The sequence below is a fragment of the Passer domesticus genome, chromosome 36 (genome assembly GCF_036417665.1).
Source record: "Passer domesticus isolate bPasDom1 chromosome 36, bPasDom1.hap1, whole genome shotgun sequence".
NCBI lineage: Eukaryota > Metazoa > Chordata > Aves > Passeriformes > Passeridae > Passer > Passer domesticus.
Window position 1 is genome coordinate 143,176 of NC_087509.1, and position 23,985 is coordinate 167,160.

At 50.0% G+C, this 23,985-nt stretch overlaps 2 protein-coding genes across 2 annotated transcripts in view; both read right to left on the bottom strand.

Annotated features, from left to right (window-relative positions):
- LOC135288885 (heterogeneous nuclear ribonucleoprotein C-like) overlaps positions 1 to 12,528 on the bottom strand; it is a 15,927-nt gene extending 3,399 nt beyond the window's left edge. Inside the window, 8 exon segments of the mRNA XM_064402226.1 lie at positions 867 to 968; positions 2,026 to 2,183; positions 2,308 to 2,355; positions 3,780 to 3,820; positions 3,823 to 3,896; positions 5,776 to 6,058; positions 9,775 to 9,801; positions 12,438 to 12,528. Of these exon segments, the coding sequence (XP_064258296.1) occupies positions 867 to 968; positions 2,026 to 2,183; positions 2,308 to 2,355; positions 3,780 to 3,820; positions 3,823 to 3,896; positions 5,776 to 6,016 (664 nt within the window). The 5' untranslated portion in view covers positions 6,017 to 6,058; positions 9,775 to 9,801; positions 12,438 to 12,528.
- A 2,116-nt stretch (positions 12,529 to 14,644) lies between these two features.
- The window catches only part of SUPT16H (SPT16 homolog, facilitates chromatin remodeling subunit), a 47,369-nt gene continuing 38,028 nt past the window's right edge, over positions 14,645 to 23,985 (bottom strand). Inside the window, 5 exon segments of the mRNA XM_064402212.1 lie at positions 14,645 to 17,040; positions 18,364 to 18,423; positions 18,426 to 18,440; positions 20,550 to 20,676; positions 22,315 to 22,444. Of these exon segments, the coding sequence (XP_064258282.1) occupies positions 16,784 to 17,040; positions 18,364 to 18,423; positions 18,426 to 18,440; positions 20,550 to 20,676; positions 22,315 to 22,444 (589 nt within the window). The 3' untranslated portion in view covers positions 14,645 to 16,783.

Sequence of the window (23,985 nt, forward strand, 5' to 3'; positions counted from 1 at the left end):
GGGGGAAATGGGGAAAAATGGGTAATTGGGGAAAATTGGGGGAAAAATGGGGGAATTGGGGAAGTGGGGATTTGAGGGAAAATGGGGAAAAGTGGGGAAAAAACGGGGAATTGGGAAAAAATGGGGGTTTGGGGGGAAATGGGAAAAATGGGGGGTTTGGGGAAAAATGGGGGGTTTGGGGAAAAATGGGGGGTTTGGGGAAAAATGGGGGGTTTGGGGAATTGGGGGTCCCCAGCCCAGATTTGGGGCTCACTCTGCTCGCACTCCAGGCTCCCCAGTTTAAGGCCCCAGTTTCCCCAGTTCGGTTCCCAGTTCAGGTCCCAGTCTCTCCCAGTCTGTCCCAGTTTGCCCAGTTTGGTCACTCACTCTGCTCCCTCTCCAGCCGCTCGAGGCTCTCCAGCAGCGCGTGCTCCCAGTTCAGACCCCAGTTTGGGTCCCAGTTTGGGTCCCAGTTTAAGGCCCCAGTTCCCCCAGTTCGGTTCCCAGTTCAGGTCCCAGTTTGTCCCAGTCTGTCCCAGTTTGCCCAGTTTGGTCACTCACTCTGCTCCCGCTCCAGCCGCTCGAGGCTCTCCAGCAGCGCGCGCTCCCAGTTCAGATCCAGTTTGGGTCCCAGTTTAAGGCCCCAGTTCCCCCAGTTTGGTTCCCAGTTCAGGTCCCAGTCTGTCCCAGTTTAACCCCAGTTTGCCCAGTTTGGTCACTCACTCTGCTCCCGCTCCAGCCGCTCGAGGCTCTCCAGCAGCGCGCGCTCCCAGTTCAGATCCCAGTTTGGGTCCCAGTTTAAGGCCCAGTTCCCCCAGTTTGGTTCCCAGTTCAGGTCCCAGTCTGTCCCAGTTTGCCCAGTTTAATCTCCCAGTTTGGTCACTCACTCTGCTCCCGCTCCAGCCGCTCGAGGCTCTCCAGCAGCGCGTCCACCTTGGCCTTGATCTGCCCCAGCTCCTTCTTGATGCTCTGCAGGTCGTCGCCCTTCACTGCCAACACCAAAAATAAATAAATAAATAAATAAATCAATCAATCAATCGATCAATAAATCAATCAATCAATCAATCGATCACACCTCGGGCACGGCACGGCGGCCATGCTGGGGTGGGGCGGCCCATCTTAGGATGGGCATGGCGGCCATCTTGGGATGGGATATGGGGGCGGCCATCTTGGGATGGGATATGGAGGTGGCCATCTTGGGATGGGGGCAGCCATCTTGGACTTGAGCCACCATCTTGGAATGGGGCCCAGGGGCTGCCACCTTGGACTGAGATATGGGGGCAGCCATCTTGGATTGGGGCAGCCATCTTGGATGGGGCCTAGGGGCTGCCAAGGTGGATTTGGATATGGGGGCAGCCATCTTGGATTGGGGCAGCCATCTTGGAATGGGGCCTAGGGCCTGCCAAGGTGGATTTGGATACGGGGGTGGCCATCTTGGATTGATGCCACTACACTGGACTAGAAAAGAGGGGCCTGCCATATTGGACTGAGCTGTGGGAGCAGCCATATTGGATCAGGTGCTGCCATACTGGATTGAGCTGCAGGAGCAGCCATATTGGATTTGGTGCCGCCATATTAGATTGGGCTACGAGAGTAACCATGTTGGATTGACTGCTGCCATATTGGATTGGGAGCAGCCATATTGGATCAGGTGCCGCCATATTGCCTGACTCCCACAGGCAGCCATATTGGATTATTCACGTCAGCCGCCATATTGTCTAACACCCACAGGCAGCCATATTGGATTATTCAAATTAGCCACCATATTGTCTAACACCCACAGGCAGCCATATTGGATTATTCATGTCAGCCGCCATATTGGCTGACCCCCACAGGCAGCCATATTGCATTACTCAAATCAGCCGCCATATTGTCTAACACCCACAGGCAGCCATATTGGATTATTCATGTCAGCCGCCATATTGTCTCTCACAGGCAGCCATATTGGATCACTCACACCACCCGCAACTGGCGGCCATATTGGATTACTCACACCCCCACCCGGCGGCCATATTGGCCCCTCCCCGTGGCCCCGCCCCTGCTCACGTTTGCCGGACTTGGAGGAGGAGCCGCGCTGGCCGGACTTGCTGTTGAAGCTCTTGCCGCGCCGCGAGGTGTTGCCGGAGACGCGCTGGCGCTTGGAGGGCACCACGGCGCGGGCGATGGGCGGCGGCGGCGGCACGCGGGCGGGGTAGCTGTACATCCTGCGGGGGGAGGGGCAGAGCGCCATGGGCGGGGGAGCGCCGGGGGGGCGGGGCCGGCGGGGGAGGGGGCGGGGGAGGGGGGGGTGGGGTCCCTAACCCGCTCTGAACTGGTTTATACTGGTACCGGTCATAGTAATCCCGCTGGAAGTCGTAGTCCAGGTCAAACGATGACCTGGGGGGGTGCGGGGAGTCAGATCCAAAAAAAACCCCAAAACGCCCCAAAAAACAGCCCTGGGATCCCCGAAAACCCCCAGGACAGCCCAAAAGCACAAACCCCCCCAGAATCCCCAAATCCCCCCAAAAAACAGCCCTGGGATCCCCAAAAACCCCCAGGACACCCCAAAAGCCCAACCCCCCCCAGAGTCCTCCAAATCCCCCCTGGGACACCCCAACCCCCCCCCCAAAAATCCCCTGGGATGCCCCAAAACCCCAAACCCTCCCAGAATCCCCAAAATCCCCCCAAAAAACCCTGGGACACCCCAAAAAACAACCCCGGGATTGCCAAAAACCCCCTGGGACAGCACAAAACACCCCCAAAAATCGCCCGGGACACCCCAAAACCCCAAACCCTCCCAGAATCCCCCCAAAACCCCCTGGGACACCCCAAAACCCCAAACCCCTCTCAAACCCCCGGAGCCCTCCCCAAATCCCACCCGGGATCCCCCAAATTCCCCCTCTGAGCTCCCCAAAGCCCCTCCCCAACCTTCAACACCTCAGAGCCCCCCAAAATCCCCTCAGACCCCCCTCAAACCCCCTCCTTTTAAATCCAAAACCCCAAAATCTTCACCCCAACCCCCAAAACCGCCGCGACTGGCCCCAAAAAACTCCGCGATTCTCCCCAAAGCCCCTCCCCAACCCTTCAACACCTCAGAGCCCCCCCCCAAAATCCCTTCAGACCCCCCCAAACCCCCTCCTCTTCAATTAAAACCCCAAAATCCCCACCCAAACCCCCAAAAACGCCGCAGTTCTCCCCAAAACCCCAAAACCTCCACGATTGGCCCCAAAAACCCCAAAACCCCTGTGTTTCTCCCCAAAACCCCCGCGGTTTCTCCCCAAAACCCCAAAACCCCCTAGTTTCTCCCCAAAACCCCCGTGTTTCTCCCCAAAACCCCAGCGTTTCTCCCCAAAACCTCCACGTTTCTCCCCAAAACCCCAAAACCGCCGCGTTTCTCCCCAAAACCCCCGCGTTTCTCCCCAAAACCCCAAAACCCCCCGCGTTTGTCCCCGAAACCCCCCGCGTTTCTCCCCTAAACCCCAAAACCCCGCGTTTCTCCCCAAACCCCCGCGTCTCTCCCCAAAAACCCCAAAACCTCCACGTTTCTCCCCAAAACCCCAAAACCGCCGCGTTTCTCCCCAAAACCCCCGCGTTTCTCCCCAAAACCCCAAAACCCCCGCGTTTCTCCCCGAAACCCCCGCGTTTCTCCCCTAAACCCCAAAACCCCGCGTTTCTCCCCAAACCCCCGCGTCTCTCCCCAAAAACCCCAAAACCCCTGCGTTTCTCCCCAAAACCCCAAAACCGCCGCGTCTCTCCCCGAAGCCCCTGCCCGGGCCCCCCCGGCGAGGCTGGCGGACCCCCGGCCCCGCAGGGTCCCCCACCTGACGAGGGGGGACGGTGACGGGGGGGCGGGGTACTGACCCCGTACATCTCGGCCGCCGAGCGCTTCACCCCCGCCTTGCCCCGGTTCACCTTCGGCTCGGCCGCCAGGTTGATGTCTGCGGGTCACAGGGGGCGGTTTTGGGGCAGTTTATGGCCATTTGGGGCAATCTGGGACCAGTCTGGGGCTGGTTCAGGGCACTTTGTGGTGGTTTGGGGCAGTTTGGGGCTGGTTTGGGGCAGGTTTGGGGCAGTTCGGGGTGGTTTTGGGGGGGTTTGGGGCAGTTTGGGGTTGGTTGGGGCCCATTTGGGGCAGTTTGGGGGCAGTTCGAGGCAGTTTGGGGCCGGTTCAGGGCAGTTTGTGGTGGTTTGGGGCAGTTTGGGGCTGGTTTGGGGCAGTTCGGGGTCAGTTCGGGGTGGTTTTGGGGAGGTTCGGGGCAGTTTGGGGCCCATTTGGGGCAGTTTGGGGGCGGTTCGAGGCAGTTTGGGGCCGGTTCAGGGCAGTTTGGGGCAGTTTTAGGGGGGGGTTTGGGACACTTTGGGGCAGTTTGGGGCAGCTTGAGAAGGTTTGGGGCCGATTTGGGGCAGTTTGGGGTCGGTTCGGGGCATTTTGGGGGCAGTTTATGGCCATTTGGGGCAATTTAGGACCAGTTCGGGGCAGTTTGGGGCAGTTTGAGGCTGGTTTGGGGCAATTTGGGGCAGTTTGGAGCCGGTTTGGGGCAATTTGGGACCAGTTTGGGACAATTTAGGGCAGTTTGGGGCGGTTTGGAACAGTTTGGGGCACTTTGTGGTGGTTTGGGGCAGTTTGAAGCTGGTTCAGGGCGGTTCTGGGTCATTTTGGGGCAGTTTTGGGTCATTTCGGGGCCGTTTGGGGAGGGCTCACCCCAGGAGGATCCAGGAATGGGGAAAAACCCAAAAATGGCTCAAAATGAGCCCAGAATGACCCAAAATGGCCCCAATGACCAAAACTGACCCCAAAACTGACCCCAATAATGACCCAAAGTGACCAGAAACTGACCCAAAGTGACCAAAACCGACCCCAAAACTGACCCCAAAGTGACCAGAAGTGACCCCAGCAGTGACCCCAGATGACCACTGGCATCCATGACTGACCACGAGTGACCACGGCCACCTCGCTGACCACAGGAGTCCAAACCACCTCCAAAAACCACCAAAATTGAGCCCAAAACCACCCCAAAATGACCACAAGTGTCCCTGAGTGACCACGAGTGACCAAGAGTGACCACGGCCACCTCGCTGACCACCTCCCTGACCATCCTTTGTCAGATATGACAACAGGATCTTCCTCCCAGACCACCACAGACCCCATAACACCTCACAGAACCTCACTCAGAGTGGTCAGTAATGACCATAATTGACCATGAGTGACCAGGGCCACCTCGCTGACCACTTCCCTGACCATCACTGGTCAAATGTGACCTGAGATTCCTCCTGTCCCACCCTCAAAGACCCCATAACACCTCATGAAACTTCACTCAGACTGACCATGAGTGTCCAGAATGACCATGAGTGACCATGGCCACCTCGCTGACCACCACAGCTCAAATGTGACCTGAGATTCCTCCTGTCCCACCCTCAAAGACCCCATAACACCTCACAGAACCTTATTTAGTGACCATAACTGACCATGAGTGACCATGGCCACCTCGCTGACCACTCCCCTGACCAGCACAGCTCAAATATGACCTGACATTCTTCCTGTCCCACCCTCAAAGACCCCATAACACCTCACAGACCCTCACTCAGAGTGGTCACTAATGACCATAACTGACCGTGAATGACCAAGATTGACCATGGCCACCTTGCTGACCACCTCCCTGGCCATCTTTGATCAAATATAAGAACAGGATCTTCCTCCCAGACCATCACAGACCCCATAACACCTCATAAAACTTCACTCCGACTGACCACGAGTGTCCAGAATGACCAAGAGCGACCACGGCCACCCCACCCACGCCCCCAGAGCCGTGTCCTCACCGAGCACCTGGCCGGCGATCATGCGGCCGTCCTCGCCGGCCACGGCGGCGCGGGCGTTGCGCTCGTTGACGTACTGCACGAAGGCGAAGCCCTTGTGCACGGAGCAGCCGACGATCTTGCCGTACTTGGAGAAGATGGCCTCCACGTCGCTCTTCTTCACCACCAGCGTGTTGAGGTTGCCGATGAAGACGCGCGAGTTGAGCGAGCGCGGGTCCGTCTTGTTGGTCACGTTGCTGGCCATGGTGGGGAGGGCGGGGCGGGTGGGGCGTGGCCGGGGTGGGGTCTGCAGGGGGAGGGGTTAGTGAGGGGGGAGGGGACCCCAAAACCAGGTGGAATGAGCCCGAAATGGAACTAAGGCCACCCGAAATGGAATGAAATCCACCCAAAATAGGACTAAAACCACCCAAAATAGGACTAAAAACACCCAAAACCAGATAGAATGACCCAAACCGGAAATAAAAACACCCAAAATAGGACTTAAACCACCCAAAACAGATAGAATAACCCAAAATGGAACTAAAACCACCCAAAATGGAACAAAACCCACCCAAAATAGAACGAAAACCACCCAAAATAGAATGAAAAACACCCAAAACCAGGTGGAATGAGCCCAAAATGGAACTAAAACCACCCAAAATGGAACAAAACCCACCCAAAATAGGACTTAAACCACCCAAAACAGGACTAAAAAACCCCAAAATAGGACTAAAGCCACCCCAAACCAGCTGGAATGACCCAAAAATAACAGCTGGAATTGCCCAAAATAGAACTAAAACCACCCAAAATGGAATGAAAAACACCCAAAACCAGGCGGAATGAGCCCAAAATGGAACGAAACCCACCCAAAATGGAACAAACCCACCCAAAATAAAACTAAAACTACCCAAAATGGAACTAAACCCACCGAAAATAGAACTAAAACTACCCAAAATGGAACGAAACCCACCCAAAATGGAACGAAACCCACCCAAAATGGAACGAAACCCACCCAAAATGGAACGAAACCCACCCAAAATGGAACGAAACCCACCCAAAATGGAACTAAACCCACCCAAAATGGAACTAAAACCACCCAAAATGGAACTAAACCACCCAAAATGGAACGAAACCCACCCAAAATGGAACTAAACCCACCCAAAATGGAACTAAAACCACCCAAAATGGAACTAAACCACCCAAAATGGAACGAAACCCACCCAAAATGGAACTAAACCCACCCAAAATGGAACTAAAACCACCCAAAATGGAACTAAACCACCCAAAATGGAACAAACCCACCCAAAATGGAACAAAACCCACCCAAAATGGAACAAAACCCACCCAAAATGGAACTAACCCACCCAAAATGGAACTAAAACCACCCAAAATGGAACTAAACCACCCAAAATGGAACTAAAACCACCAAAATGGAACTAAACCCACCCAAAATGGAACAAAACCCACCCAAAATGGAACTAACCCACCCAAAATGGAACTAAACCACCCAAAATGGAACGAAACCCACCCAAAATGGAACAAACCCACCCAAAATGGAACAAACCCACCCAAAATGGAACTAAACCCACCCAAAATGGAACTAAACCCACCCAAAATGGAACTAAACCACCCAAAATGGAACTAAACCACCCAAAATGGAACAAAACCCACCCAAAATGGAACAAAACCACCCAAAATGGAACTAAACCACCCAAAATGGAACTAAACCCACCCAAAATGGAACTAAACCACCCAAAATGGAACAAAACCCACCCAAAATGGAACAAAACCACCAAACCAGCTGGAATGACCCAAAAATAACAGCTGGAATTGCCCAAAATGGAACTAAAACCACCCAAAAACCAACCAGAACCACCCCAAAATCACCCAAAACCAGCTGGAATCATCAAACAGAACTAAAACCACCAAAAATTACCTGGAACCCCCCAAAATGACAAAAAACTTCTAAAACCCACCTGGAACCACCCAAAAAATAACGAAAAACTCCAAAAAATCACCAAAACCTCCTGGAACCAACAAAAAATCACTAAAAACTCAAAAATCACCAAAACCTTCTGGAGCCACCCAAAAAATGACAAAAATCTCCAAAAAAATCATCAAAACCTCTTGGAACCTCCAAAAAATCACCAGAATTTCCTGGAATTACCAAAAAAAATCACCCAAAATGGTAAAAAAAAAAATCACCAAAACCTCCAAAAAAAATCACCAAAATCACCCCAAAAAAATCACCTAAAAATGTAAAAAATTCACCAAAAACCCAAAAATCACCCAAAATCACCAAAAGCACCAAAACCATCCAAAAAAATCACCCCAAAATGCCAAAAAAATTCACCAAAACCCCCCAAAATCACCAAAACCACCCCAAAACCCCCCGGCTCCCCCTCTGAACCCTCATTAGCATCTCATTAGCATCTCATTAGCATAAGCAAGGCGTTCCCGTCACCCCGCCCCCGGTAATTAGGGTAATTAGCCAGCCCTCGTTAGCGGCAGGCGGGTAATTAACATAATTAATGCTCCCTGCAGTCAATGCTAATTAGCCCCAATCTCACAGTCTGTTCCTAATGAATGCTAATTAATTAACCTGCCCGTTAATTACGGGTTAATTAGCATAAAACCCAATTAATTAATTAACACTGCCCTGTGACCTCTTAATCAATAATTAAGCTGATAAACAGCATTAAGTAGGGTAATTAGCATAATTAATCATGCAAATTAGCAATATGAACCCCAATGATGGTTTACAAGGCTTAATTAGCATCCCTAATTAGCTCCGAATCCCTAATAAGGGGTCCCAGCCCCCCTCGATTAGCGCTCATTTGCATAACGACGAAGCTCCGCCTCTTACCGTGGGGGGAGGGGCTCCGGTGGGGGGGGAGGGGCGTCCGTGGGTCGGCGGCGGCGAAGGGGGCGGGGCGAAGGGAAGGGGGCGGGGCCAAAAGGGGGAAAGGGGCGTGGCTTTGGGAAGGGGGTGGAGCTGAGCCAGAGAGCCCCGGAAAAAAATAAAAAAATACATAAAAAATAAAAATAAAAAATCCAGGGGGAGGAAAAACCCAACAATTAAAAATGGAAACAATTAAAAATAAAAAATTAAAAAAAAAAATCCGAATCCCCTCGAGAGAAAACCCGAAAATGCTGAGGGGGAGGGGCCGCGCCAGGCCCCGCCCACCCGGCCCGGCCGGGCCTTTGGGGCCATTTGGGGCCTTTTTGGGCATTGCCGACCCCTTCTGGGCATCCTTGACCCATTTTGGACCATTTTTGCCTTTTGCGGCCATTTTTGGTCCATTTTGGGCTACTTTTGACCCAGTTTTGGCCATTTCTGACTCATTTTGCCCATTTTTGACCCTTTTTGACCCATTTTAGGCCATTTTGGACCCATTTTAAACCCAGTTTTGTCATTTTTGACCCATTTTGGGTCAATTTTGACCCAGTTTTGGTCATTTTTGACCCATTTTGGCCATTTTGGACCCATTTTTGCCCATTTTAGGCCATTTTGGACAATTTTTGATCCATTTTTGATCCACTTTGATTCATTTCTGGGCCACTTTGAGCCATTTTTGGGTCATTTCTGACTGTTTTGAGCCATTGTTGAGCATTTCTGACCATTTTGGGTCATTTTTGGCCATTTTGGGTCACTTTAGCCCATTTTTGGCCCATCCTGGGTCATTCTTGGCCCATTTTGGGTCATTTCTGACCATTCTGGGTCATTCTTGGCCCATTTTGGGTCACTTTTGGCCCATCCTGGGTCATTTTGGGGCCGTTTCGGGCGTTTCTGGGATGGGGGCGGGGCCCTGGGCGGGGCGGGGCGCAGTGGGCGGGGCCTGGCGGGAAGGGGGAGGAGCAAAACCCGCATCACTTCTGTGGGGGGGAGGGGGAATAAAGGGGGAGGAAAAGGGGAGGAAAAAATAAAAAAAAAAAAAAAAAAACCAAAAAACCCCAACAATATAAAAATAAAAACAATAAAAAAATAAAAAATAAAAAAAAAGAGCAAATGTTGGAACTTACGGTCGCCGCCGGCTCAAAAAAATCGCGCTGTGGACAAAAAAGAGACAAAAAAAAGAGAAAATTGGGGGGGGCGGGGGGAGGGGCCGCCCCTCCCCCTCCTCCTCCCCCACCGCCCCTCCCCCGACCGACCCCGCCCCCCCGATTCAATTCGTTTTAATTAATTCAAATCAATCAGTCCCCGCGGTTCTTTTTTTTGATGAAAAACCTCGAAAAGGGGGTGGGGGAGGGGCGGGGGGGGGGGGGAGGGGCGGGGGGAGGGGCCGCTCCGGGTGCGCTCCTGGGCCCTGCGGAAGGAGAGAAGGTTGAGAGACCCCGCCCCCCGCCCCGCAGGCCACGCCCCCCGAGCCACCGAGCCACGCCCACCGGGGGGGGGGGGAGAGGGGGATTTGGGGGGGAAAAATGGGGAAAATGGGAAATAAATGGGGGGGGAGGGAGGGGGACGGGGGAAAGGGGGAAAATGGGGGAAAAAGGGGAAAAATCGAGAAAAAATGGGGGAAAAAGGGGGAAAAGTGAGAAAAAATGGGGGGAAAATGGAGAAAAACTGAGGAAAAATGGGGAAAAATTGAGAAAAAACAGGGGGAAAATGGAGAAAAATTGAGGAAAATAGGGAAAAAATTGGGGAAAAATGGGGGAAAAAGGGAAAAATTGGGAAAATTTGGAGGGAAATTGGGAAAAATGGGGGGAATGGGGAGAAAGATGGAAAAAACGGGGAAAATGGGAAAATGGGGTAAAAATGGGGAAAAATGGGGAAAAATGAGGGGGAAATTGGGGAAAAAGGGGAAAATGGGGATAAAAAAGGGAAAAAAGGGGGAAAATGGGGAAAAAATGGGGGAAAATTAGGAAAATGGGGAAATTTGGAGGGAAATTGGGGAAAATGGGGGGAAAAGGGAAAAAGATTGGGGGAAAATGTGAGAAAAATGGGAAAAATGGAAGGGAATGGGGGGAAATGGGAGAAAAGGGAAATTGGGAAAAATAGGGGGAAGAAGGGAAGATGAAGGGGGAAAGGGAGAATGGGGAAAAATGGGGAAAATGGGGGGAAATGGGCGAAAATTGGGGGAAAATGGGGAAAATTGAGAAAAATCGGGAGAAATCGGGAAAATTGTGGGAAATTTGGAAGAAAATGGGGAAAATGGGGAGAAACGGGAAACCTGGGGAAATGAGGGGAAAAAAGAGAAAAACGGGGAAAAGGGGGAAAATTGGAGGGAAATTGCGAAGAATATTGGGAAAAATGGGGAGAAATGGAGAAAAATTGGGGGGAAATTGCGAAAAATTGGGAAGGAATTTGGAAAAATTGGGAAGGAATTTGGAAAATTTGGAAAAAAATGGGAAAACGGGGGGAATATGGGGGAAAAAACTCAGAAAAAATGGGAAAAAAAGGGCGGAAATTGGGAAAAATGGGGGAAAAATTTGGGAAAAATGGGACACAAGCAGCTGGAACTGGGCTCAAACTGGTTTGAACGGGGGCCAGACCAGTTTCAATCTCCCCACACCAGTTTGAACCGCCCCAGACCAGTTTGAAAGGCCTCAAACCAGTTTAAATCACCTCAAACCAGTTTAAATCTCCCCAAACCAGTTTAAATCACCTCAAACCAGTTTAAATCTCCCCAAACCAGTTTAAATCACCTCAAACCAGCTTAAATCCCCCCAAACCAGTTTAAATCCCCCCAAACCATTTAAATCCCCCCAAACCATTTAAATCCCCCCAAACCAGCTGAATTCACCCCAGAATTAGACTGGAACCCCCCGAGCTGGGGGAGAATTCCGCATCCAGCCCAAAACCCGACTGGGAAGGGGAAAAAAAATCCCAATTTGGGGCTCCCGGAATGGGGGAAAAAGGACAAAATTCGAGGAGTTTTGAAAAAACTCAAACAAAAATCCCCAGAATCCGCCGGAAAAGGGAGCCTGGGGGGGAAACAGCCTCATTAGGCGCTAATTAGGCCGTTAATGAGCTTAATTAGAGCTCTCCAGGCCTTTAGCGCTCCCCAAGCATGGTTTGGCCACGCCCACAGCGGTTTAGCCACGCCAAAGCGGGTTTGGCCACGCCCCCGTGGTTTAACCCCGCCCCTCTCGGGGTTATTGATCCTCATTAGTCCTTTAATAATTAGCCACGCCCCCCGCGGGGTTCATTATGCAAATGAAGGGCTTTGCTAGGCCTCGGATGGAATTAATTAGGCCCCAGCTTAAGGGGTTAATTAACATTAATCAGGGGCTAGGCCACGCCCCCCTGCGGGGTCAGCCCCGCCTCCTCTGGGGTTAATCAAAACTAATTAACCGCTTAATGAGCAAACCCCGCCCCCTCAGCGAAACCCCGCCCACAACCCAAACCCCGCCCTCCTCGGCGCTAACCCCGCCCCCGCAGGGGTTAATTACGACCCCCAAGCTGCTAATTAGCCCCCCTCCTCCGGCGCTAATTAACGCCCGGGGCGGTTAATGAGGCTTGGGGGTGATTGAGGCCACGCCCCCGCGGCTCTGGCCCCGCCCCTCCCCTCACGGCCCTGAGGGGGCGGCCCCCTCCCCCCCTTTCCCGCCTCGCTCCCTCACGCGCCGCCGCCATCTCCGGCCCCCCCCATTCCCCTCACGCCTCCCGGTGCATCCTCCGCCCCCCCCCAGCGCCTCCCGCGGCCGCGGAGCCCCGCGCGGAGCCTCCCCCGCCGCCCCCTCACCGCTCCGGGCACCGCCGCGCTCCCGCCGCCGCCGCCGCCGCTTCCTCCGGGGGCTGAGCGCAAAATGGCGCCCGCGCCGCCCTCAGCGCCGCCAGCGCCGCCGGGCCCGCCCCCCGCCGCGCCGTAACGCGCGAGGATTGGGTGAGAGGCGCGTCGATCAACGCCTCAGCCAATGGGAGCGCGGAGGGCGCCGCGGCGCGGGAGGGGGAGGAGAGGAGGCGAGTGGCGGGGATGGGGTGTCAATCACGCGGCGCGCGGCGCTGATTGGCGGAGCGCGCTGCCGGCTTGGCGGCCCCGCCAACCGCGAGCGAGCGCCTGGCGGAGATCCCGCCCCCGAACGCGCGGAGAGCTCTGCGCATGCGCCACCAGCCGCCATTGGCTCACAGTGGAGGGGCGGGGCGGTTAGATCAGCGCGGGCTCTGATTGGACGAAGGGAGACGAGGGCGAGCGGGGATTGGACAGCGGCGCTGTCGGTCACGCGGAGGGGGCGGGGCCAGGCCGGGTCCCAGTCCGCGCTGTTTTGGGGCCTTTTAAAGTGGTTTTGGGGCGAATTAAACAGATTTGGGGGAAATTAAACTGATTTGGACTGATTTAAACTGGTTTGGGGAGATTTAAACTGGTTTGGGGTAAATTAAACTGGTTTGGGGAGATTTAAACTGGTTTGGGGTGATGTAAACTGGTTTGGGGAGATTTAAACTGGTTTGGGGGCGATATAAACTGGTTTGGGGAGATTTAAACTGGTTTGGGGATATTTAAACTGGTTTGGGGCGATATAAACTGGTTTGGGCCCAGTCCAACTCCCATTTCCCCCATTTTTCCCAATTTCCCCCATTTTTTCCTCTATTTTTCCCATTTTCTTCCATTTTTTCCCTATTTCCTCCCATTCTTCCCATTTTCTCCAATTTCCCCCAATTTTTACCACAATCACCTCATTTCCCCCATTTTGCCCCCAATTTCCCCATTTTTCCCCATTTCCACCCATTTTTCCATTTTCCCCCATTCTTTCCCTTAATTTCCCCCCATTTTTTCAATTTTCCCCAATTTCCCCATTTTTCCCAATTTCTCCCATTTTCCTCCAATTTCCAGCCATTTTTCTACTTTTTTTTCCAAGTCCCCCCAATTTTCCCCATTTTCTTCTCGTTTTTCCCCGATTTCCCCCATTCTTTCCCATTTTTCCCCAATTTCCCCCCATTTTTCCATTTTCCCCCATTTTTCCCCAAACTTTCCTGTTTTTCCCAATTCCCCCAATCTCTTCCCATTTCTTCCCCATTTCCACCAAATCTTCCCCATTTTTCCAATTTCTTCCAATTTTCCCCATTTTTTTCCTAATTTACCCCCATTTTCCCCCAATTTTTCTCCATTTTCCCCCCCAATTTTTCCCATTTCTCCCAAATTCCCCCATCTTCTCCCAATTTTCCCCATTTTCCCCTCATTTTCCCCATTTTTCCCATTTTCTCCCAATTTCCCCCATTTTTCCCATTTCCCCCCGTTTTTTCCCCAATTTTCCCCAATTTCCCCCATTTTCCCCTCATTTTCCCATTTTTTACCATTTTCCCCCATTTTTCCCCCCTTTTTCCCATTTTCCCCCCAATTTCCCCCCAAACCTTTCCCCATTTCTCCCCAATTTCCCCATTTTCTTCCCCTTTTTCCCCAATTTCTCCCATTTTTTCCTAATTTTTTCCCAATTTTTCCCAATTTTCCCCCAATTTTTCCCCATTTTTCCCTTTTTTCCCAATTTCCCCCATTATTCCCCATTTTTCCCAATCTTTTCTCCATTTTTTTCCCAATTTTCCCCATTTTCCCCTCATTTTCCCATTTTCTCCCCATTTCTCCCCCATTTTCCCCATTTCCCCCCATTTTTTCCCATTTCCCCCCGTTCTTTTCCCAATTTCCCCCATTTTCCCCTCATTTTCCCATTTTTCCCATTTTCTCTCCATTTTTTTCACATTTTCCCCCATTTCCCCCTAATTTTTTCCCAATTTTCCAATTTTTTTCCCCATTTCCCCCCACATTTCCCCATTTTTCCCTTTTTTCCAAATTTCCCCCATTATTCCCCAATTTTCCCAATCTTTTCTCCATTTTTTTTCCCATTTTCCCCCCATTTTCCCCCCATTTTTTCCCCCTTTTTCCCGTTTTTCCCCAATTTTCCCCCAATTCCCCCCCCCCCCGTCAGGGCCGCAGCATTTCCCGTTTTTTGTTAGAAAACCTTAAAAAAACGAGATTTTTATTGAACGTTTGGAAAAGGGGGAGGGGAGGCCCCGGCCCGGGGGGGGAAGCCCCAAAATCGGGGGAAATCCCCCCAAAAAGGGGGAGCCCCCCATAAATACAGAAAGCAACGACAAAAAAAGGGAAATTCGGGGGAATTTGGGGGAATTGGGGAGATCCGGGGGGAGAGGTCGGGAGTGGGGCAGGAACCCCAAAATCCTGGGAATGAACCCAAAAATCCCAAAATCTGGGGAAATGAACCCAAAAGTCAACGGGAATTCCCAAAATCCGGGGAAATGAACGCAAAAGTCAAAGGGAAATCCCAAAATCCGGGGAAATGAACCCAAAAATCCCAAAATTCTGGAAATGAACCAAAAGTCAAAGGGAAATCCCAAAATCCTGGGGAATGCCCCAAAAAATTCATGGGAAAACCCCAAAATCTGGGGAAATGAACCCAAAAATCTGCAGGAAAACCCAAAATCTGCAGGAAAATCCCAAAATCCTGGAAATGAACGCAAAATTCAAGGGGAAAAACCAAAATCCTGGAAATGAACCCAAAAATCCCAAAATCCTGGGAAATGAACCCAAAATTCATGGGAAAACCCAAAATCCGGGGAAATGAACTCAAAAATCTCAAAATCCCGGGAAATGAACCCAAAAATCTGCAGGAAAATCCCAAAATCCTGGAAATGAAACCAAAAATTCAAGGGGAAACCCAAAATTCAGGGAAATGAACTAAAAAACCCCAAAATCTGGGGAAATGAACTCAAAAATCTCAAAATCCCGAGAAAAGAACCCAAAAATCCAAGAGAAAAACCCAGAATTTGGGGAAATCAAAAATCCCAAAATCTGGGGAAATGAACCCAAAAATCCCAAATTGTGGGAAATGAACCCAAAAATCCACATAAAAACCCCAAATCCGGGGAAATGAACCCAAAATCTGCAGGGAAATCCCAAAATCCTGGGAAATCAACCTGAAAATCCACGGGGAAATCCCAAAATCCCAAGAAATGACCCCAAAATCCCACCCAAAAATCCCCAATTTTGACCCAAAAATACCTAAAAAACTCCAAAAAACCAAAAAAGACCCAAAAAATTCTAAATAGACCCCAAAAAACCCCAAAAAAGGAAAAACCAGCCCCAAAATTCCCACTGGGATCCCCCAAACTTCGCAAATTTGGGGGAAATTCGGGGGAAATTGGAGCAAATCCCCAAAGGGAGCAGAATTCCCAAAATTTGGGTTTTTTTTCACCCAAAATTGGGTTTTTTTCACCCAAAATTGGGTTTTCCCCCCTAAATTTTGGGTTTATACCCCAAATTTTGGGTTTATTTCTCCCAAATTTGGGGTTTTTTTCTCAGAATTTCGGGTTTATTTCCCAAATTTTGGGTTTATTTCTCCCAAGTTTGGGATTTTTCCCCAGAAATTTGGGTTTATTTTCCTGAAATTTGGGATTTTTCCCCCCAATTTCAGGCTTTATTACCCCAAATTTGGGTTTAATTCCAAAATTTTGGGTTTATTTCCCCCAAATTTGGGATTTTCCCTTCCCCTAAATTTCAGGTTTATTTCCCAAATTTTGGGGTTATTTCCCCATTTTTGGGTTATTCCCCAAATTCAGGTTTAATTCCAAAATTTTGGGTTTATTTCCCACAAATTCGGGATTTTCCCCTTAAAGTTTGGGTTTATTCCCCAAATTTCAGTTATTTCCCCCAAATTTTGGGATTTTCCCCCCAGAATCTGGATTTTTCCCCTCAGAATTTTGGGGTTATTTCCCAAATTTTGGGTTTATTTCCCCCAAATTTGGGATTTTTCCCTTAAATTTTGGGGTTTTACCCCCAGAATTTTGGGTTTATTTCCCTGAAATTTGGGATTTTTCCATTAAATTTTGGGTCTATTTCCCCAGAATTTGAGTTTATTTCCCCCAAATTTGGGATTTTCGCCCCAGAATTTGGAATTTTTTCCCTTAAATTTTGGGTTTATTCCTCCAGAGTTTGGGATTTTTCCCTTAAATTTCGGGTTTGTTTCCCCAAATTTTGGGTTTTTTTCCCCCCGATTTGGGATTTTTCCCTTAAACTTTGGGGTTTTCCCCTAAATTTGTTTTTTTTTTTTCCCCCAAATTTGGGATTTTCTCGGAATTCTGGGTTCATTTCCCCCAAATTTGGGATTTGTGCCCCAAATTTGGGGTTCGTTCCCCAAATCCCACTTTCTCCCCCCAAACTCCCCTCCCCTCCCCCCCCCCTCCCCCCGGCCGTTTTTGGGGTGAATCCGGGCGGTTCCGGGGCCGTGACGTCACTTCCGCTTCCGCTTGGGGGGGGTGGGGCCGGCCCCGCCCGGGGGGGCCCTTCCGCTTCCGGCCCCGCCCCCGCTCCTCCTCCTCCTCGTACTGGCTCTCGCGGTCGGCTGGGGCGGAAAACGCGGATTTTGGGAAAATTGGAGTTTGGGGCGGGAAAACGGCAGTTTTGGGAAAATTCACATTTTGGGGCGGAAAACGCGGATTTTGGGAAAATTCACATTTGGGGCGGAAAACGGCGGTTTGGGGAAAATTCACATTTGGGGCGGAAAACGGCGGTTTGGGGAAAATTCACAGTTTGGGGCGGAAAACGGCGGTTTTGGGGAAATTCACATTTGGGGCGGAAAACGGCGGTTTTGGGAAAATTGGAGTTTGGGGCGAAAAACGGTGGTTTTGGGAAAATTCACATTTTGGGGTGAAAAACGCGGGTTTTGGGAAAATTCACATTTTGGGGGGGAAAACGGCGGTTTTGGGAAAAAAATACACAATTTTGGGGGAGACATTCACAATTTTGGGGTGTTTGGGAAAAAAAATGACAATTTTTTGGGGAAAATTGACATTTTGGGGGGAAAGTGTCACAATTTTGGGGATTTTGGGGGAAAAATTCACCATTTTGGAGTAAAATTCACATTTTGGGGGGCAATTTGCCATTTTGAGGGGTTTGGGGAAAAAAATCGCAATTTTGGGGGAAAATTCACAATTTTGGGGGAGTTTGGGAAAAATGACATTTTGGGGGGAAAGTCAAGATTTTGGGAAAAAAATTACACCATTTTGAAGGGAAAATTCACAATTTTGGGGAAAAATTCAGAGTTTTGGGAAGATAATTCACATTTTTGAGGGAGTTTGGGGAAAAAAGTCACAATTTTGGGGGAGAAATTCACCATTTTGAGGGATTCGGGGGGAAAAAATCACAATTTTGGGGGAAATTCACATTTTTGGGGCATTTTCGGGGGAAAATTCACAATTTTGGGGGAAAATTTACCATTTTGGGGGGGTTTGGGAAAAGAAATTCACAGCTTTGGGGACAAAACCAGGAATTTGGGGGGCTGGGGAAAAAAATCACAATTTTGAGGGGGTGGGGATGAGTTTTGGGGTGAATTTTGGGGTTTTGGGTGAAATTTGGGGTTTGGGGTTTTTTTGGGTGAATTTCAGGGATTTTGGGGGTGAATTCTGGGGTTTTTTTGGGTGAATTTCAGGTTTTTTTGGGTGAATTTTGGGTTTGGGTTTTGGGGTGAATTTGGGCAATTTTTGGGGTAAACTTTGGGTTTTTTGGGGTGAATTTGAGGGGTTTTGGGATTAATGTTGGGGTTTTTTGGGGTGAGTTTGTGGTTTTTTAGGCTGAATTTTGGGGGTTTTGGGTGAATTTCAGGTTTTTTTGGGTGAATTTTGGGGTTTGGGTTTTTGGGGTGAGTTTGGGGGGTTTTGGGTCCGACCTTTCCGCGCCTCCTCCTCCAGCTCGTCCCAGTCCTTGCCGCTCTCCTCCTCGCTGCCAGGGAGTCCTTGGAGTATTCTGGGGCAAAACCGGGCGGGAACGGGAAAAACGGGGAAAAAAACGGGGAAAAACGGGGAAAATGGGGAAAAATGGGGAAAAATGGGGAAAAAACAGGGGAAAACGGGGGAAAATGGGGAAAAAATGGGGAAAAATGGGAAAAAAATGGGAAAAATGGGGAAAAAACAGGGAAAAATGAGGAAAAAACAGGGGAAAACGGGGGAAAATGGGGAAAAAATGGGGAAAAATGGGGAAAAAAATGGGGAAAATGGGGAAAAAACAGGGGAAAATGGGGAAAAAAATGGGGAAAATGGGGAAAAACGGGGAAAAATGGGGAAAATGGGGAAAAATGGGGAAAAAACAGGGGAAAATGGGGAAAAAATGGGGAAAAATGGGGAAAAAACAGGGGAAAATGGGGAAAGAATGGGGAAAAATGGGGAAAAAATGGGGAAAATGGGGAAAAATGGGGAAAAAACAGGGGAAAATGGGGAAAAAAATGGGAAAAATGGGAAAAAATGGGGAAAATGGGAAAAAATGGGAAAAATGGGAAAAAATGGGAAAAATGGGAAAAAATGGGAAAAAATGGGAAAAAATGGGGAAAAAACAGGGGAAAATGGGGAAAAATGGGGAAATTGGGAGAAATGGGGAAAAAATGGGGAAATTGGAATAAAAAGGGGGGAAAATTGGGAAAAAACCAGGGGGAAATGGGAAAAATTAGGAACAAAATTGGAAGAAATGGGGAAAAATAGGGGAAAATGGTGCCCAGGGTGAGCCCAAACCCCTCCACATTCCCAATTTTTACCCCCAGTTCCTGCATTTTCCCCAAAAATTCCCATTTTTTCCCCACTTCTCCCCATTTTTACCCCAAAATCCCCCATTTTTTTGCCATTTTCCCCAGTTTTTCCCCTATTTTCCCCAATTTCTCCCCATTTTTCCCCCAAATTCCCCATTTTTACCCCTAATTGTCCCATCTTTTCCCCAAAAATCCCCATTTTTTCCCCTTTTTCCCCCAAATTCCCCCATTTTTTCCCTAAAATCCCCATTTCCCCCCATTTTTTGACCCCAAATTCCCCATTTTTCATACAGATTTCCCAACTTTTACCCCCAATTCCCCCAGTTTTACCCCAAAACCCCCATTCCCCCCCATTTTCCCCCAAAATCCCCATTTTTTCCACCAAAACCCCCTTTTTTCCCCAAAATCCCCATTTTTTCCCCCCTTTTATCCCGTTTTTCCCCCAAAATCCCCATTTTTTCCCAGTTTTTTCCCGTTTTTTCCCCCAAAACTCCCATTTTTCCCCCAAATCCCCATTTTTTCCCCCAAAATCCCCATTTTTCCCCAGTTTTTTTCCCATTTTTTCCCCAAAATCCCCGTTTTTCCCCCAAAATCGCCCATTTTTTCCCCCAAAACCCCCCATTTTCCCCCCAAAACCCCCATTTTTCCCCCAAAATCCCCATTTTTCCCCCAAAATCCCCGTTTTTCCCCCAAAACCCCCCATTTTTCCCCCAAAAACCCCATTTTTTTCCCCCAAAATCCCCATTTTTTTCCCAGTTTTTTCCCGTTCTTCCCCCAAAATCCCCATTTTCCCCCCAAAATCCCCTTTTTTTTCCCCCAAAATCCCCATTTTCCCCCAAAATCCCCATTTTCCCCCCAAATCCCCATTTTTTCCCCCAAATCCCCATTTTTTCCCAGTTTTTTCCCATTTTTCCCCCAAAATCCCCATTTTCCCCCCAAAATCCCCATTTTCCCCCCAAAATCCCCATTTTTTTCCCCCAAAATCCCCATTTTCCCCCAAAATCCCCATTTTTTCCCAGTTTTTTCCCGTTTTTCCCCCAAAATCCCCATTTTCCCCCCAAATCCCCATTTTCCCCCCAAATCCCCATTTTTCCCCCAAAATCCCCATTTTTTCCCAGTTTTTTCCCGTTTTTTCCCCCAAAACCCCCATTTTCCCCCCAAATCCCCATTTTTCCCCCAAAATCCCCATTTTTTCCCCAGTTTTTTCCCGTTTTTCCCCCAAAATCCCCATTTTTTCCCCCAAAATCCCATTTTTCCCCCAAAATCCCCATTTTTTCCCCCAAAACCCCCGTTTTTCCCCATTTTCCCCAATTTCCCCCGTTTCCCCCGTTCCCCACCGGACTCCTCGGCCTCGGAGGAGTAATCTTCGTCGCTGTCCTCCTCCTCCTCCTCGTCTCCTCTCGAGGGGTTGAAGGTCTCGTCCTCCAGCTCCGACTCCGACTCGCCCGGCTCCGCCTCCGAGCCCTGGGGGGCACAGACCCAAAACCCGCGTTTTTAGCCCCAAACCGCACTCGGCGCCGAAACCCACACCTCTAACCAAAAATCCCCACTTTGAACCCAAAAATCCCCATTTTTACCCATTTTCCCCTGTTTTTTCCCTATTTTTCTCCCCAAGGTGTGCCCAGCTGAGCCCAAAATCCCCACTTTTAACCCAAAAATCCCCATTTTTAACCCCAAATCCCACATTTAACCAAAAATCCCCATTTTTACCCAAAAATCCCCATTTTTACCCAAAAATCCCCATTTTTACCCAAAAATCCCCCATTTTTACCCAAAAATCCCCATTTTTACCCATTTCTCCCCCGCTTTTTCTCATTTTTTCCTCATTTTTCTCCTCCAGGTGCGCCCAAAATCCCCACTTTTAACCCAAATCCCCACTTTTGACCTAAAATTTCCATTTTTAACCCCAAAATCCCCACTTTGAACCAAAAATCCCCATTTTTCCCCAAAATTCCCATTTTTTAACCCAAATTCCCCCCTTTTCCCCCCATTTTTCTCCATTTTTCCCCTCCAGGTGAGCCTAAACCCCCCAAAATCCCCATTTTTCCCTGTTTTCCCCCATTTTTTCCCATTTTCCCCCACATTTTTTCTCTTTTTTGGCCCCCCAGGTGCGCCCAGATGAGCCCAAACCCCCCAAAATCCCCATTTTTTCCCCATTTTCCCCCATTTTGCTTCATTTTCCCCCCGCTTTTTTCATTTTTCCCCATTTTTTCCTATTTTTCCCCATTTTCCCCTGTTTTTTCTCTTTTTTTTGCCCCCCAAGTGCCCCCAGGTGTGCCCAGGTGAGCCCAAACCCCCCAAAAATCCCCATTTTTAACCCAATAATCCCAATTTTACCCCAAAATCCCCATTTTTATCCCATTTTTATTTTATTTTTCCCCCGTTTTCCCCCATTTTTGCCCCATTTCTCCCTGTTTTTTCTCTTTTTTCCCCTTTTTTTTTATTTTTTCCCCATTTCTCTCCCCCAGGTGTCCCCAGGTGAGTGCCCAGGTGAGTGCCCAGGTGAGCCCAAACCCCCCAAAACCCCCATTTTTAACCCAATAATCCCAATTTTACCCAAAATCCCCATTTATTACCCCATTTTTATTTTATTTTTTCCCTGTTTTTCCCCCCAGGTGTGCCCAGGTGTGTCCCCAGGTACCTCTCCCTCGGGCTCCAGGAAGCTCCACCCGCCCTGCTCGAGGGGGGCGGGCCCAGGTGAGCCCCAAATCCCCATTTTTAACCCCATTTTTCCCCATTTTTTCCCCGTTTTTCCCCGTTTTTCCCCCCCAGGTGAGTGCCCAGGTGTGTTCCCACCTCTCCCTCGGGCTCCAGGAAGCTCCAGCCGCCCTGCTCGAGGGGGGCAGCCCAGGTCCATTTTTATTTTATTTTTTCCCCGTTTTTCCCCCCAGGTGAGTGCCCAGGTGAGTGCCCAGGTGTGCCCAGGTGTGTTCCCACCTCTCCCTCGGGCTCCAGGAAGCTCCACCCGCCCTGCTCGAAGGGGGCAGCCCAGGTGAGCCCCAAATCCCCATTTTTATCCCATTTTTACCCATTTTTTCCCCATTTCTCTCCCCCAGGTGAGTGCCCAGGTGTGCCCAGGTGTGCCCAGGTGTGCCCAGGTACCTCTCCCTCGGGCTCCAGGAAGCTCCACCCGCCCTGCTCGAAGAAGCCCTCGGGGTCGTCCACGATCGTCTTCATGATCTTGGTCCAGTTCAGCGACTGCACGCCCTCCGTGTACTTCAGGTCACAGGAACTGGGGGTAAAAACAGGTAAAAACAGGTAAAACAGGTAAAAAACAGGTGAGATATGGACAGGTGAGACTGCACGCCCTCTGTGTACTTCAGGTCACACGAGCTGCAGGTAAATACAGGTGAGACAGGTGAGACAGGTGAGAGACAGGTGAGACTGCACGCCCTCCGTGTACTTCAGGTCACACGAGCTGCAGGTGAGAGACAGGTGAGACAGGTGAGATACAGACAGGTGAGAGACAGGTGAGACTGCACGCCCTCCGTGTACTTCAGGTCACAGGAACTGCAGGTGAGATAGAACAGGTAAAACAGGTGAGATACAGGTGAGATATGGGCAGGTGAGATACGGACAGGTGAGATAGAACAGGTAAAACAGGTGAGAGACAGGTGAGACTGCACGCCCTCCGTGTACTTCAGGTCACACGAGCTGCAGGTGAGACACAGGTGAGATACAGACAGGTGAGACAGGTGAGACTGCACGCCCTCCGTGTACTTCAGGTCACAGGAACTGCAGGTAAATACAGGTGAGACAGGTGAGAGACAGGTGAGACAGGTGAGATATGGACAGGTGAGACTGCACGCCCTCCGTGTACTTCAGGTCACAGGAGCTGCAGGTGAGAGACAGGTAAAACAGGTGAGATACAGGTGAGAGACAGGTGAGACTGCACGCCCTCGGTGTACTTCAGGTCACACGAGCTGCAGGTGAGAGACAGGTGAGACAGGTAAAAAACAGGTGAGACAGGTGAGACTGCACCCCCTCGGTGTACTTCAGGTCACACGAACTGCAGGTAAAAACAGGTAAAACAGGTGAGAGACAGGTGAGATACGGGCAGGTGAGACAGGTGAGAGACAGGTGAGACAGGTGAGACAGGTGAGACAGGTGAGAGAGGTGAGACAGGTGAGAGACAGGTGAGAGACAGGTGAGACAGGTGAGACAGGTGAGAGACAGGTGAGAGACAGGTGAGAGAGGTGAGACAGGTGAGACTGAACCACCTCAGTGTACTTCAGGTCACAGGAACTGGGGGTAAAAACAGGTAAAACAGGTAAAAAACAGGTGAGAGACAGGTGAGACAGGTGAGACTGAACCCCCTCGGTGTACTTCAGGTCACAGGAACTGCAGGTGAGACAGGTGAGACAGGTGAGACAGGTGAGACAGGTGAGACTGAACCACCTCAGTGTACTTCAGGTCACACGAGCTGCAGGTGAGATACAACAAGTGAGAGGTAAAAAACAGGTGAGACAGGTGAGATACAGACAGGTGAGATAGAACAGCTAAAACAGGTAAAAAACAGGTAAAACAGGTGAGATACAGGTGAGATCAGACAGGTGAGACTGCACCCCCTCGGTGTACTTGAGGTCACACGAGCTGCAGGTGAGACAGGTGAGATACAGGTGAGACAGGTGAGAGACAGGTGAGAGACAGGTGAAATGCAGGTGAGACAGCACAGGTGAGATACGGACAGGTGAGACAGGTGAAGTCCAAAAATTCCAAAAAAAAAAATCTAAAAATAAAACCCCAAAGGCCCGGATTTCTCCCCAAATTCTC